The sequence below is a fragment of the Macrobrachium rosenbergii genome, chromosome 17 (genome assembly GCF_040412425.1).
Source record: "Macrobrachium rosenbergii isolate ZJJX-2024 chromosome 17, ASM4041242v1, whole genome shotgun sequence".
NCBI lineage: Eukaryota > Metazoa > Arthropoda > Malacostraca > Decapoda > Palaemonidae > Macrobrachium > Macrobrachium rosenbergii.
Window position 1 is genome coordinate 25,868,265 of NC_089757.1, and position 15,000 is coordinate 25,883,264.

At 34.6% G+C, this 15,000-nt stretch overlaps 2 protein-coding genes across 4 annotated transcripts in view; one reads left to right on the forward strand and one right to left on the reverse strand.

Annotated features, from left to right (window-relative positions):
* LOC136847800 (uncharacterized) overlaps positions 1-15,000 on the forward strand; it is a 298,449-nt gene that overhangs the window by 114,371 nt on the left and 169,078 nt on the right. The gene's annotated exons all lie outside the window — the stretch shown is intronic.
* Positions 1-15,000, reverse strand: part of LOC136847798 (uncharacterized) — a 162,356-nt gene that overhangs the window by 10,431 nt on the left and 136,925 nt on the right. The window contains exons 3-4 of one of the 2 annotated variants that reach the window (XM_067119705.1): positions 14,377-14,587; positions 8,064-8,144 (exon numbers count right to left, since the gene is read on the reverse strand). In XM_067119705.1, coding sequence (XP_066975806.1) covers positions 8,064-8,144; positions 14,377-14,587 — 292 coding nt within the window. The remainder of the gene's footprint in view (positions 1-8,063; positions 8,145-14,376; positions 14,588-15,000) is intronic. The other variant, XM_067119706.1, reaches the window with a different exon arrangement.

Here is a 15,000-nt window from a genome sequence, read left to right on the forward strand (position 1 = left end):
CCTAGAGGCCTATGTTTATGTTAAGGCTGGGGTAAGTGAGAAGATGCTTCTTTGGGATAAGTGAGGAGATGCTTCTTAAGGGTAAAAATGGGAAAATGGAGGCATTGCAAGGCTGAATATGCATTAATTTTTTTTTCAATTAACGGAAATAAAGAATATATATGAAGTAAGGTAGTTTCTCAAGCATCGGAAATATATTAAAGAAGCTGCCTCCTATGAACAGAAACAAAGAACACAATAACAAATCTGTGTTAGAATTCGCAGGAACCACCATCACCCCCCTCCCCCCTTTTCATGATTAAGCCAAAACATGCATTCTTCCAATTGTTAATGTCATGACAGCATTATTCACGAGGCAGACACATCTGTTATTATTAATGTTAATGACAATATTGCATACAGCTATGACACACAGCACGCCCGCAGTCGTATTATTAGGGATGCTCATCACAGTTACCTCGGTCATTTAATTGCTGGAATATTACTACAATATACATTCATTTTGACGGTGTATACAGTCGCTGGAACAAGGTCAGAATGGCGGCGCCATCTGTTGGGGCATTTAACGTGAATAATAAAATCTTATGCTGATGCTTCGTGGCGAGGTGGCTCCCTCCGTCCAGGTTGTCCGGTTCCTGTCTGGTTATAGGGGAAGTGGTAACGATGGTTCTCTATAACTGCGTAGGTGTGAGAGACTAGAAGGTTTAGTAAAGGTCGCTGGGTCGAACAGCTGACATGAAAGTCAAGGTACACGAAGGCTAATTACCCCGCGGTGCTGGATAGGTATGTCGTATATGCTATAATAATCTCTACTTATAGTGTATATGTGTTTGTGACGTGCACTCTATAAATGTGCATGGTAAGACACCCATATTTGTGTATGTGTATGTATACATTTAAACGGGTGCTTATTAACACTCATGTAAATGTGAAAACTTACGGGTTCGCGATTTTGGGTTTGATACTTGTGATAACTGCTCATTGAGTTCCAGACAAGACACCCATATTTTTGTACGTATGTTTATACTCTTAAATATGTGCTTAAAACATTCTTATAAATATAAAAAAAACACTGACGAGTTTAAAATTACGGCTATGGCGCTTGTGATAACTGCCTCATGAGATTCAGGTAAGATTTCAGTTTTAGTTTTTTGTAAAAGAAAACTATTGAGATGGCTACTTGTCTGTCCGTCCGCACTTTTTCTGTCCGCCCTCAGATCTCAAAAACTACTGAGGCTAGAGGGCTGCAAATTGCTATGTTGATCATCCACCCTCCAATCATCAGACATACCAAATTGCAGCCCTCTAGCCTCAGTAGTTTTTATTTTATTAAAAATTAAAGTTAGCCATAATCATACTTCTGGCACCTCTATAGGTACCAACAACACAGGTCACCACCGAACCGTGGCTGAGTATCATGGGCCATGGGTGAAAGTTTCATACAGCATTATACGCTGTACAGAAAACTCGTTTGCGTTCGGCGCATTTGTTACTTGTTTGTTTTTGTATCTGGTCGTTTCAGTATATTGACAAGGTCTGATATTCTCTCGCATGTGGCTTGTTATTGGCAATCTCTTTGAAATGCTTGTTTCAGTATTCCGCATTAAGATTATGTCGGTTCCATGCGCCACATTTTGGGATGTAGATTGGTGGAAGTGACACCTCTTACTGAATGAAGGTTCTCTATTTACACTCTCATATAAGACTGGTTAAGGGGCTCCTTTCCTAATTCTTTTCATTCATGGTAAACCACAGCAGTAATTTGCTTTTGATTTATGTTACCAATAGGCAATAGAGGGGACAAGAACTTATAATAAACAAAACCTGAGTCCTTTAGAATATAATAAACAGAAACTGAGTCCTTTAGAAATGCCATGTGAAGACAAAGGAGGTGGACTTTGCAGCCGGGAGAAGATATATATAGCGTGAAGGAAAAGTATAGAGAATGAGATGCGATGTAGAGGAAGAGTGTGCTTACCTTCAAAACTTTAATATTAGACAGGAGACAAGAATATCGTTGGCATGATTTTTTCAGGAATTTGTACTGGTGTGTGAATACGCCAGTACAGAAACGAGGTAAATGTACCAAGAGAAACGACAGGAAGGAGGTGCATGACTGATAGTAATTTATTTAAAGAACATATTTACTGTAGATTCACTAAAACGAAAGTCAATGTTTTTGAGACGTACCGAGAGCAAAGAAGGGAAATACAAAAATTTAGAGTGATGGTGGAAAAAGCCTAAAAAATAAAAGCTGCTGCACAACAAGGGAAGGATTAAAATTGGCAAAAAGTTAAAGGGCTTTAGGCAAGAAGTGAAATATATGTAAAAAGAAAAAAAAAGCCATGTTGAATAACGGAGTAGGGATATTATAAAAAAAAATATTGCGAGCGTAAATGCACCTATTTGATAAAAGAGATAAAAATGAGGAAGCAAAGGAACAACTATATGAAGATAAAGGAAGCGAAAAAATTATTTTTTTTATAAAAAAAAAAATATTGCGAGCGTAAATGCACCTATTTGATAATCAGATATAAATGAGGAAGCAAAGGAATGACTATATGAAAATAAAGGGAGCCAAAAAAATTATTTTACGATCAAAGGAAGCTATGAAACAAAAGCAATAACGACGTAAATATAAGAAATTATTCTGGATAATTCCATTGATGAAAATTTAGGAGAGGGAAAACAGAATGTATAATGTTCAGCAGAAACATTTCAAAGAGAAAGAATTAAAACGAGCAGATAGAGTTTTATTTTGCTCTCTTCCCTTTTCCACACAAACTATTTTCGTCCTCTGTACTTTTCGTTTCTTTTGCAGTTTTGTCCTCGACGGGGGGAGTTTTTTTTTTTTAATTCTCCCTTTTCTCTTTCTTTCTCTTTATACTAGTGTATCCTCTAAGGATTGGTCTGTTTTAGTATTGGATTATGTTTCTGCAAATTAAGGTAGTTTGCAAATATCTCTCGGGTATTCTACTTTGCAATAACTAGTTATTTCAAAGGACATTGATAGAGTTGACGTTTTGTAACTCAGCATCTTCTTGCTATTGATTTATTATTATTATTGTTGTTGTTGTTGTTGTTGTTGTTGTTGTTGTTGCTCTCATGTACATCGAAATATTATTCCCCTTTTCTCAAAATTGATCTTCAATATATTAAACTTAAAAAGGACTCGATTGTCATTCCGTTTCTTAAATGGACCCTGATCTGTAATTTCTTTGCCTTATAATTTAAATATCCTGGTAATAACCTTTCTGTTTTTTTATTTTTTGCAGGTAAGTCGAAAGTAAAATCATTCGTTTTTTTAGGCGATTTGGACGATTAGCAGAGAGGCTGCTTCATGTGAGTAAAAACAGTAAAGATTTTTTTTTTATTTAGACCCAATATATTCAGAAAATGTTAATAATGTGTTTTTCATTACATGTGATTACGTTGGTTTCAGTTACGTGTGCTTTCCGGTAACATATTGGAATGGGCTCAGTGGTACCTTTTTCTAGCTAAATACGTGGGTTCGAATCCCACTTCGGAGGTGTAAGGCTTCTTTACTTTTTTCCGTTGAGGGATTAAAGGCCTGTAGTAAAAAGCGTGCAAAAAAAAAATTAGGAAATCGAGAAGTGCTTCACTGCTATCGAAAGAGAGAAAAGAGTATGCAATATAGAGGTGAAAGCAAAGTGCGTGTCAAAGGGGGTCGATTCGCTGTCAGTGAGCTTTCTGCGTAGGTGCCTAGAGCAGTGAATTTAAATGTTTGATCGTTTTCGTCAGACTTATTTTTTATCCTTTACAGAAAAGATCACTTAAAAATCAACATCGTTCAAAATCTTGTGAAGTGATTATTTCTCACATTATTCATATTGTGTTAGAATTGGGATTTAGGATTTGTATGTGTTTATGTGTTTTAGCGTGTGTTGACGGTGTGTACAAATGTTTGAGGTTCTAGTCAGAATGTGTGGTGCCTGAGTTAGCATTCTGAACAGGACTGTGATTTGCCTTTATGCTACCTTTGACATACAAATCAATTAATCTTCAATTTAATTTGAGCTGTTGGTTTGTGAGTTTCAAATGGTTTCCGGTTTCTGACGCCAGGTGGAGTTTGGTTGCTTCGATCAAGGGTAACTAGATTTACAGACTTTTCATTTGTACTGGAATTCTGGTTAAGATTGGTCCCTTTATTCTTTTCTGTTTTACATTTATTCGACACTTACAACTGCATAAATTATTTCGTGGTTTTTTTACACTGCAGGATTAAGTTTGACCCGTGTTTCATGTTGTACGATGACTCACATGAGTCTTAAACAATAGTTTTGCACACTCATCACCGTTACTTACCTCACAAATAATGTTTACTGGGCATACATCAAAACGAGGGTCATTCATCTTTTGAGAAATTTGCTGTAAATACCTCAGATTTTTGTTTTGCTTAGTCTGGTTGCATATAGGTTATCTCAAAAGAGTGTTTACCTAAGGCTACCGTTAAATTTCTGCTTTTCAAGTTTCAGATCATGCAAAATAAGATTACCATTAGATTACTGTTACTCATTTTGGATCTGATAATGAGATACCATGATTGGTTCCTAGCTGTCTGATAATACTCTGCATCCTGTCATTGCGTAGTTTGAGGTGTAATCATTTGTTAGGAACAGATTTTTAATTATTATTGTTTCATTATTGTTCATGATGAGCGTTTGTGCTCATAGCTACCCGAAGTCTTGAATTTGCCTAACAAGGCAAAAAGGGAAAAGATTGGAAGAAAGAAATCGAGAGTACAGCAAAACACATGCATTAATAACAAAAATATTAATATAGAATTAAATACTAAAATAATTCAATAAAAGCTAAAGAGAAACAAGTGAGCATGAAAGGGAAGTATTACTTGAGCGCCCTTCCCTTGCAATCTATATTTCTCATTTACCGAAAGATCTCGATGCATTGATATTTGTCCCGTTTTGATTTATCGCCTCGTTGTGATATTTCATCTCCAGTAAAGAGCTCAATGGCCCTCATAAATACGGTAATTACCTTCGCAAATGACGCTTCAGCTTGTAAACAAAGCCATTTCACTAATAAAATGGCGCAATTACCCATCTTTTCGTGGTAATTACTGTGGGCGAAATTGTTATTCTAATTAATGGAATTTATGGTTTGAGTAAGATATTTTCCAATTATGAATAATAACTATTTATATATATATATATATATATATATATATATATATATATATATATATATATATATATACTGTATATATATATTGTGCGTATGTGTGTATGTATATGTATATTTATATTCATATAACAGTATTGAAACTTACCTACAAAAACTGTGATTTGAGCAAATATAAATGAACACATGTTCAACTCTGTGCACATATAATTATTAATTTTTCGATACCAACATTGTTGATACTCACTTCAAGCATATATATATATATATATATATATATATATATATATATATATATATATATATATATATATATATATATATATGTATGTATATATATACATATGTTATATAGATATATATATGTATATATACTGTATATACACATACATATATATATATTGGTATGTGTACATATACATAATACATAAATGCATGCAAATGTGGCATGAGTGCATGTATGTGATTACTGTAGGCAAGATTGATTACTGCGTGTGCATGTATTTCATTATACGGAGAAATGAACTTTCGATTATGATTAAAATCGAACACATTCATTGGCTCTGTGATATTCATTTTTTCTCTCTCGTTTTTTCTCGTGGTTCAAATCATGGCGGGTGTAGCGCAGAAGGGAATTCATATTATGGTCATTGTCCATTTAATTGACAAATGACGTCATTCTCTGTCCGATCTCGTGCAAACAATTCATGGAAACGCTCAGTCCCAAATTTCAACGATATTGAAATTCATTATTGATTTTTACCTTTCAGTTATTTCATTTAGATGCTAATGCCTAATCAAAGGCTCATTTGGAATCACGAAATTTTTTTTGTTGCATAATAGTCTCATATCCTTGAGTCAACATTTACATGGACTCATGGCCGTTATAGTGTCACTATATCTTTTGCCTGTGAGCATTTGTGCTCGTTCATGCACACCAAGCTTTTGCACAATATATATATATATATATATATATATATATATATATATATATATATATATAGGCTATATATATATAATATATGATGTATATAAATCTATATCATTGTATATATATATATATATATATATATATATATATATATATATATATATATATATATATAATATATATATATATATATACATATATATATATATATATAATATATATATACAGTATATATATACATATATATAAATACACATATATATGTGTATGTGTTTGTGTGTATGTATATATACATATTTGTGTATCTGTGTATGCATATAATTATGCACTGTACATATAGGTGTTACGAATGCATAAACCTTGTAAATACTGATAACAAGCGACATAGATTATTTTATTGCACTACATGAGAGTAATCCTTAAAGGCTGGATGGCATCAGCTTTGATTCGACTAGGACATCTTTATTCAAATGACAGAGTTTGCCTCGATGTCTCAGTGGCGTCTTTAATCTCATTAATATGTTTTCTGTTTTCATAAGTTATCTAGATAACATGGTGGTGAAATTACAGGGTCTATTATTATTATTTTTTTTTAGCATAATGGCAACTTTGCCTTCAGTCGTTTAACAGACTTATTGTTAAGGATGCTCATGTGTATTGAGTGTGTTTTTGAAATGTCTCAGTGTTGTTCACAATGAGGTTGTGAGCTAAATATGAATTACCCAAAATTTAAAAAAAAAGATAATAAAATGTGGCCCTTCAAAATCTTAAACATGAATTGTGTTAACTTGACAGAAGATGATTATAACAGTCATTGCTCGTTGTCTTTTTATCTCCATTTCTAAAAGTAGTAATATCTTAAATAATAATTTCTTTTAACGTAATTTTAGGACGGTGAAAATTAACCAGCCTAGGCTGTGGGATTCGCAAATCAGTAATTTGTGATTTTGTGACTCATGCAAATAACTCTATTACAGTACAAATATTAATGAATATTAATAATCAGTGTAGTCACAATAGTTGATATGGGTTGCCAGTAAGAGTGAGACATTAGGATGGTTAACGTTTCCTCCTTTTGATACCCCGGATACGAGTTCGAATCTCGCCTGGAGTCACAAGATCTCTATTTCTTTCATCATTTGGATTTAGGCTTAGTAGAGACAAATTGTGTAGAAATGGTGGGCTTTTCAGTTATCAAAATTACGTCTAAGAAACGTTCTTTCAAGTTTATAGATAACAAAAGTATATTTTCATCGTCTTGACTCTCAGCATTTTGTTGAATTGAGTTTGCTATGTTTAGTCGACTGAAATAAAAAAAAGAATAATTAAAATTTGCTGAAATTCGCGTGACACGACTAACTTATTTTATATATTCAATTTGAGTTGTAGCAGTGGGTACCCTGAGAGTTAAATACTCATGTCGATCTTATTCGTTAGTATCCTTGTTAACTAATATATCACAGAATCAATTCATTGCAGAGAAAAGTAGGTTAGTAATACAATGTGTATCATGCAAGTAAGTGCTCTCTCCTTACCATGCAAGCGAGAGTTCTGCAAACCTAGGAGTCAGTAAGTAGATATTAAAACTGCCATTATTAGTCCATTGGCGTTCATCCACTAAGTTCATAACGAATGCTCTCAGGACTGCCAATAGGTTTTCGAGCTCATGAAATGAAGTCACTTATAATTGTTAGTGTTCGGGAGATGCTGGTAAGTGTATACCATGAGAGAGAGGACTGGACGATCAAAAACAGTTGCTTGAAAGCAAATGATGGGTTAAACTGTAAGTAATGCTTCTATAGAATTAGTGTCTACATTCTTTAGAGAAAAGATTTGCATAAAAGATTAAATAAAAAAAAAAGCATTGTTTTTGGTCATCTAGTCCACTTCTCTCCAGCCCCTCGCATTGGACATAGCGGCTCTAGGTAATGTTTAGCATCCTACTCATCAAAGCCATTCTCGTAGGAATCACCTTTGGGGACGTCCTCGGGGTGCAGTGCAGGATCCTCTGCGTCTCTCATTTTCGGGAAGGGAGTGGTCGAGGGCGACGATTCTTTAGGGGTCAAAAGAATGATTATTAGGTATTATTAGGCATTTCATTATACTATCATTTATATATATATATATATATGTATGTTTTATATGTATGTATGTGTAAAGTGTATATATATATATATATATATATATATATATATATATATATATATATATATATATATATATATATATAAATAAATATATATATAAAATATATATATATATATATATATATTATATATATATATATATATATATATATATATATATATATATATATATATATATATATATGTGTGTGTGTGTGTATAATACATACATGTGTGTGAGAGCTGGTTCTATTATCATTGTGAACAAAAGTCCAAGTGAAGAGCCTCGTCTGCCTGTTGAATAATTTAAGATAAAGGACATGATTTAACTGAAAGGTTAAAAGCTGCCAGCGAGAGTTGACCTGGAATAAACCAGTGATATTCTTCCGATAATTGTCCTGTTGGAATGAAATAGAAAATTCATTAGGTTGAAAAATTAGATTTATCTGACACCGAAATAGTAACAGCAGCTGTAAAATAAATATTCTGACACATTAATGTTACTCTTTGTTTTGCTGGGAATAGTCAATTGAAATAAGTTTAGTATGTAATATTTATGGTTTCTAAATTGATAAGAGAACGGGCGGCTGTGGGTATTGGTTTGAATAGTCTAAATCAGTTTTTCAGGAGTTTAAAATGGAAAGTCATTCATATTATATTCCACGTTTTTATAAGGCTTCATCGAAATCCAGTTGTTCCCTTGTATATATGACACAAATTCAATTATTTTATATAAAAATTAATTTGTAGTTTTTTAACATTAAACAGCAGTTGAACCGTGTTTAGGCAGATGCACTGTCTGCATACTTTTTACATAAGTACTTATAGTCACACAAGTACACATCCGTATGTGTATGTGTGTGTGTGTTGTACTTTCCTGCAGACAGAAATTATAAGCACACATTCGTGTGTGCTATAATACACTTTCCTGTAAGCACACTTATAACCACATCCGTGTGTGTATGTGTGTATGTGTGTGTTATAATATACTTTCCTGTAAATCCTGATGACCGTGCATATCCCGCATGTACAATACATTCCACTAATTAGTGCAATGTTGATATTAATTTTCTTAAAGTTTTACAAATTATGTTTCTCCATTTTTACGTTGTATTCAAAATATGAACGCTGTAACAAATACAAAAATAGAAATTTATGTTTTCATCCAATCTTTTTCATGGCTGCTTTAGTTTCCAATATCCGTTCCCAAGGCCTCCTCCTCTTACGGATTTTATGTTGATAGATATGAAACCATCCAAGTTGTAATCTTCGTGTGAAGTATATTTTTGAATATGTATTTTTTATGTGTTTTATTATATATTTTTTCCACGGTCGAAAGGCGCAGCTCAAAGTATCACCGTGGAGGTTCTTTTTAATCAAAAAGTATTGAGTGGTAAAAAAGGTTATGGGAATTCTTATGTAGGGCTCAAGTAATTCTTTAGATAAAGGTGTATCACAGAAAATCCATAATAACCTCCCCCATCCATAATGTATCTCGGGAAAAATGTTGGGAGAATATTGTAAGGATCGTAGAGGGTCTACGAAATTTGCCGCCAGGCCTGCTGGGAGGAGATATGCTGCTAAAACGCTCTTGACTTTCCTAGGGTTAAATAAAAAAAAAAATCAGCCCCTTAGCCTGTCTCGTTTTTTGCTTTTTCTTGCATTTTTTTTTTATGCCAAACGTCAGGTCGCTCTAGCTACCTCACGTCCAGCTTTATCTTTTCAAACTGAGGAGTATTGTTTCTTTACTTTAACTCAATTTGTCATATTCTTAGGACCCATTGTGACCCATTTGCGCTTTCAGGAGGCTTCTAAGGTCTTTTCCAAATTTCCAAGCAGGGTCTTTTCCAGATTTCCAAGCAAGGTCTTTTCCAAATTTCCAAGCACATAAGCCTATAGCCTTGAGGCTTACAGATATATATTTAGGCTTGAAAGTAATCGGTAGTTTTAGGAAAACCTGAACCATGTCTAAATCGGTGGTCCAAGTCGAGGACTCCACACAGACATTGCTATTCACTTGTTATCCTGTGCGCAATCTTTCACTTCCTAGATTTTGAATGCCTTTTTCACATCATCTACATATTTCCCGTTCTGATTCCGATGAAGTAATGTTTACCTCATTTGCATAAGTGCAAACGATGCTAAATGGATGCTTAAGCACAGAAGGCTTTGACCTGGTGCCGGGCTAATGGACTCTGCAAATAATGGTGTTTATTTTTAATGTAGTTTCATATGCCAGCTATTTTGTTTTGATCAATCTTGAAATGAACACCTGTAGTGCATTAGCCATTTGTTGATGGATATGAAACTGCAGTCAATAGATTATCTTTTATAATCACTCTCATTCTCGCACAATTAACAGTGATTTAGACGTCGAGGTTATGTGTTTCAGAATAACTTTTGCTGCCTTTACTCCCACTGTGCTGGACAGCATCCACTTTTGGTGACTGGGTGTAAACTGGATGTATTTTTCTGTTTCCAAACCGTTTTCCTCTCCCAAAGCCACCAAGAAGCCCAGTAGGCCAGCAGTGTTATCGTAGAGACTACGCCAATTAATGCTTACTTGTGCGTGCATTTTTCTCAGTTTTTCAGTTTTCTGTCAAAGAAAACTATTGTGCCGGCTTTGTCTGTCCGTCCGCTTTTTTCTGTCCGCACTTTTTCTGTCGCCCTCAGATCTTAAAAACTACCGAGGGTAGAGGGCTGCAAATTGGTATGTTGATCATCCACCCTCCAATCATCAAACATACCAAAGTGTAGCCATCTAGCCTCTGTAGTTTTTATTTTATTTAAGGTTATAGTTAGCCATAATCGTGCTTCTGGCAACGATATAGGATAGGCCACCACCGGGTAGTTGTTAAAGTTTCATGGGCCGCGGCTCATTCAGCATTACACCGAGACCACCGAAAGATAGATTTGTTTTCGGTGGCCTTGATTATACGCTGTAGCGGCCGTGCAGAAAACTCGATTGCGCCGAAGAAACTTCGACGCATTCTGTACTTGCCTTATTTTCGTTTCCATGGTCTTTTGAGCAGCTTCCGTTAGACAAGTTTGTATTTTATTACACCGAGAAACCAGCGAGTGTCTGGACGATGCACGCTCTCTGGGAAGGAATAAATTAAATGAAAACTGTCAAATAAAGGAGGAGAAATCATTCGAACCGTTCCCGAAGGAGATTTTGTATTTAAGCTTCTTTCGCTGATGCTGGGATATTTGCATTAAAAAAGAAAATCCAAATGTGAGCAAGGCCACTGAGTGCAAAACATTCGCCCGTTTATACTGTTTGTACCGCAAGGAACGAAAACTGTAGCATTAGCACGGATTACTGGTAAGTTGGGCCTCAGGCGGTGGCAGCTTTACAGTTAAAAGATAAAAAATTCTGTGAAATTCCATTCTTTTTCATAATTTTACATTTATTTATACATTCTTTCACATTTTTCATTGGTAGTTAATCCGTTGCCATCATTTGAAATCAAAGGATTTTGTGAATTATGATAAGTGCAATTTTCTAATGCTCTCTCTCTCTCTCTCTCTCTCTCTCTCTCTCTCTCTCTCTCTGTTAATGTGATGCTTTCACATACTGCGGATCGTTTGCATGCAGCGTTATGCTGTAAGAAACGCCCACTCAGGAAATTAACAGCCTTTCGCAATTTGAGACCTTAATTTTATTCGCAACATGAAATGACTGTCATTTCCGTTAATGCTTTTGTTATTGTTGCTGCCTTTATTATCACTGTGCGAGGAAGATTTCACTGTCTCGGGATATTTATCTGGCTAATTATATTCTAGAGCTCCGCAGATGATCTTCCTTAGCTTTTGCTTGGCAGGCGTTTCTTCATTTGCAAAAGTTTTGTTGTGGATATGTTACAGGCCGATAGAGAGACGAGGCTTTTCGCGAACTGCCTGAAATTTCAGGCAGATGGCGAAATGCACTTAGGGACATTTGATCCCCCAGGGGCTAGTACTAGACACGGCGAAACAGTGTAGGTGACTCACGGTCCTTGACTAGCAGACTAGCTAGTAAAGGATCATTGTGTCGAAGGGCCTAGCACCACTCCGTTGTTTCACTTTCCTTCGTGGCATTTGCCTTTACTTATATATATATATATATATATATATATATATATATATATATAGTATATTATATATATATATATATATATATATATATATATATATATAATTGCTTGTATGCAAGAATAAAATACTTTTGTATGGTAACTCTAACATGAAATAGACACCGTAAACAAATTTGTCGAATTAAAATATGATAATGGAAGTGAAATTATCAAAAAGATATTTAAAAAAATGCAGACAACTTAAAGGGATAAAAATGTTCTTACAGTTTTAAGTAGAATATTTGTAAATCCATAGTAGTATTATCTGGAAAACTCTTAAAAAAAGAAGTTCAAGAAAATGGGATATAGTTGTATTTCCTATTCTTACAATTTTCATTACCGGGGATACTGAAATAAACCGACTTCCATTCTTACTTATTCGAAATTGTTCAGGAACCTGTAAAACTACTGAAAAAAACTAAGGAAGAATAGGGGAAATTTATTTTTCTCCCTGGATGACCTGGAAAATCATCAGAATTGTGTACTGTTAGTATTATGATTCAAAGGATGAAAAATATTTGAGAGAAAGACAAGAACAGCTTCTTTGATATTTAACTGAGATATTAATGGATTTTCTGTATCTGTGCCGTTTTAAAATGGCGATATTGCAAGAATGAAATGCCATTAGTGATCATCACCCTTGGCTGTAATTAGGATAGTATCGTTAGTACAATATTGTGTAGGTATTGAATTGTCCCGGACACTATCCTGTCACCATAACAACATTCATAATTTTAGATTCTCCTAGATTTAAGAGAAGCAATATTTCACACACTGTTTCACCCAGTTTTATTTTGAACATCCTTGCTAATGTAGACTTCGACTTTTCGCAAGAGTAGCAGTATTTTTATGGCATGACCAAGTTCATTTAAAGTTTTCAATTTAATATGCTGTCTAACTTGGAACACAAAATGTCAGTGGCAAAACCTCAGATATCTGAAAATTGTCATTTCCTCTTTTCAGGTATTTCGTTTGTCAAATACCATATTGTTTGAGACAACAGATACCTGGTTGAATAGAACAAATACCAAAGACCTGAAAAAAAAAATATTGTTGTTATAAGGTTCCAGTATCGTGCAGCAGCCATCTGTAAATTGACAGTGGTTTATTTTCAGTTTTAAGTTAAAAGTTATATCTTCAGGAAATATATGAATTCAGCATTTTACCACAATAGTTTATCATGCCACTAAATACCCTAAGAAATGATTCTTGATGGGGATGAGTCTAAAAAAAAAAGTTATTATGAATACAAACGAGGAACTTTCTTGCCAAGTAACCATTCAATTTTCTTGGCATGAATTAACAAAAAGAAAAACATTTTTTACTATGTAGAAAAAGACGAATTCGCCGTGTTGCCTAATATTTTATCATGCCAGATACCTTAGGAAATTAATTCTGATGGGAAGGAATCAGTAAAAAAATTATAACCAATAGAAACGAACGAGGAACTTGCTTTCCATGCAACTGGTTCCCTTCCATTCTGTGGGAATAAATGAAAATAAATTAATTACCTTTTCAACAAGAACAGTTTAATTGCTTACCACACTTTTAATCTTCAAGATAACGTTGCCACTGAATGAACTGTAAAGAATAAAGTTTAGTAAAGTAATCCTAAAGACAATGTTGCCATCGAATGCACTGAAAGGAATAAAGTTATTTAATAAACTAGTCTTAGAAACAATGTTGCCACTGAATGAACTGTAAAGAATAAAGTTATTTAGTAAACTAAACCTAAAGACAGTGTTGCCATCGAGTGATCTGAAAAGAATAAAGTTATTTAGTAAACTAATCCTAAAGACAATGTTGCCACCGAATGAACTTAAAGAATAAAGTTATTTAGTAAACTAGCCGTAGAAACAATGTTGCCACCGAATGAACTGTAAAGAATAAAGTTTAGTAAACCAATCCTAAAGACAATGTTACCATCGAATGATCTGAAAAGAATAAAGTTATTTAGTAAACTAGTCTTAGAGACAGTGTTGCCATCGAATGAACTGTGAATAATAAGTTACTTGGTGAACTAAGAGCAGAGGCCGTTGCTTACCCACAACGTTCATACTGACGATGAAGCTGAGAACGGGCTTTGTGGAGACCTGGCACTCGTACAGGCCGGAGTCCTCCTGCCGGACCGACTGGATCTGCAGGATCCACTCCTGGTCGGCCTCGTTGAAGATCACCGACAACCTTTTGTCGGTGCTGTACTTGTATTTGTCCACCGTCAGGATGTGGAGGTCTTCGTGTCTCATCCACGAAACCTGTGGGAGCAGAGAGAGAAAGACGCTGGTGAGAGGAAACGGTTTTGCTAGGTGTGAGGTCTTTATTGGAGGAATTTGTGGTAGTTTAGAGGTTGTTAGAGTAGCACATAATGAAAACTGTGCAATATTTACCTATCGGTCTTCCAGTCTGATTTCAGAACAGCGAAAGTAGAATGAGGCTGCCTCAGATTAGGACACTAGATCTTAAATAAATTATTATTAGTCGTATAACTATTCATAATATGGAGATATTCATATTAAACAGGCAAAGGAGACTGTCAATTTGCAAGGCAACCTTTCACAGAAAAGAATTGCTATTAATGCAACAGTAGATGAAAAATAACCGCTGAAGAGTTTGTTTCCCTATGTCCCACTTCCACACTTACGAACTGGAGGTAGGGGGACACACCCCC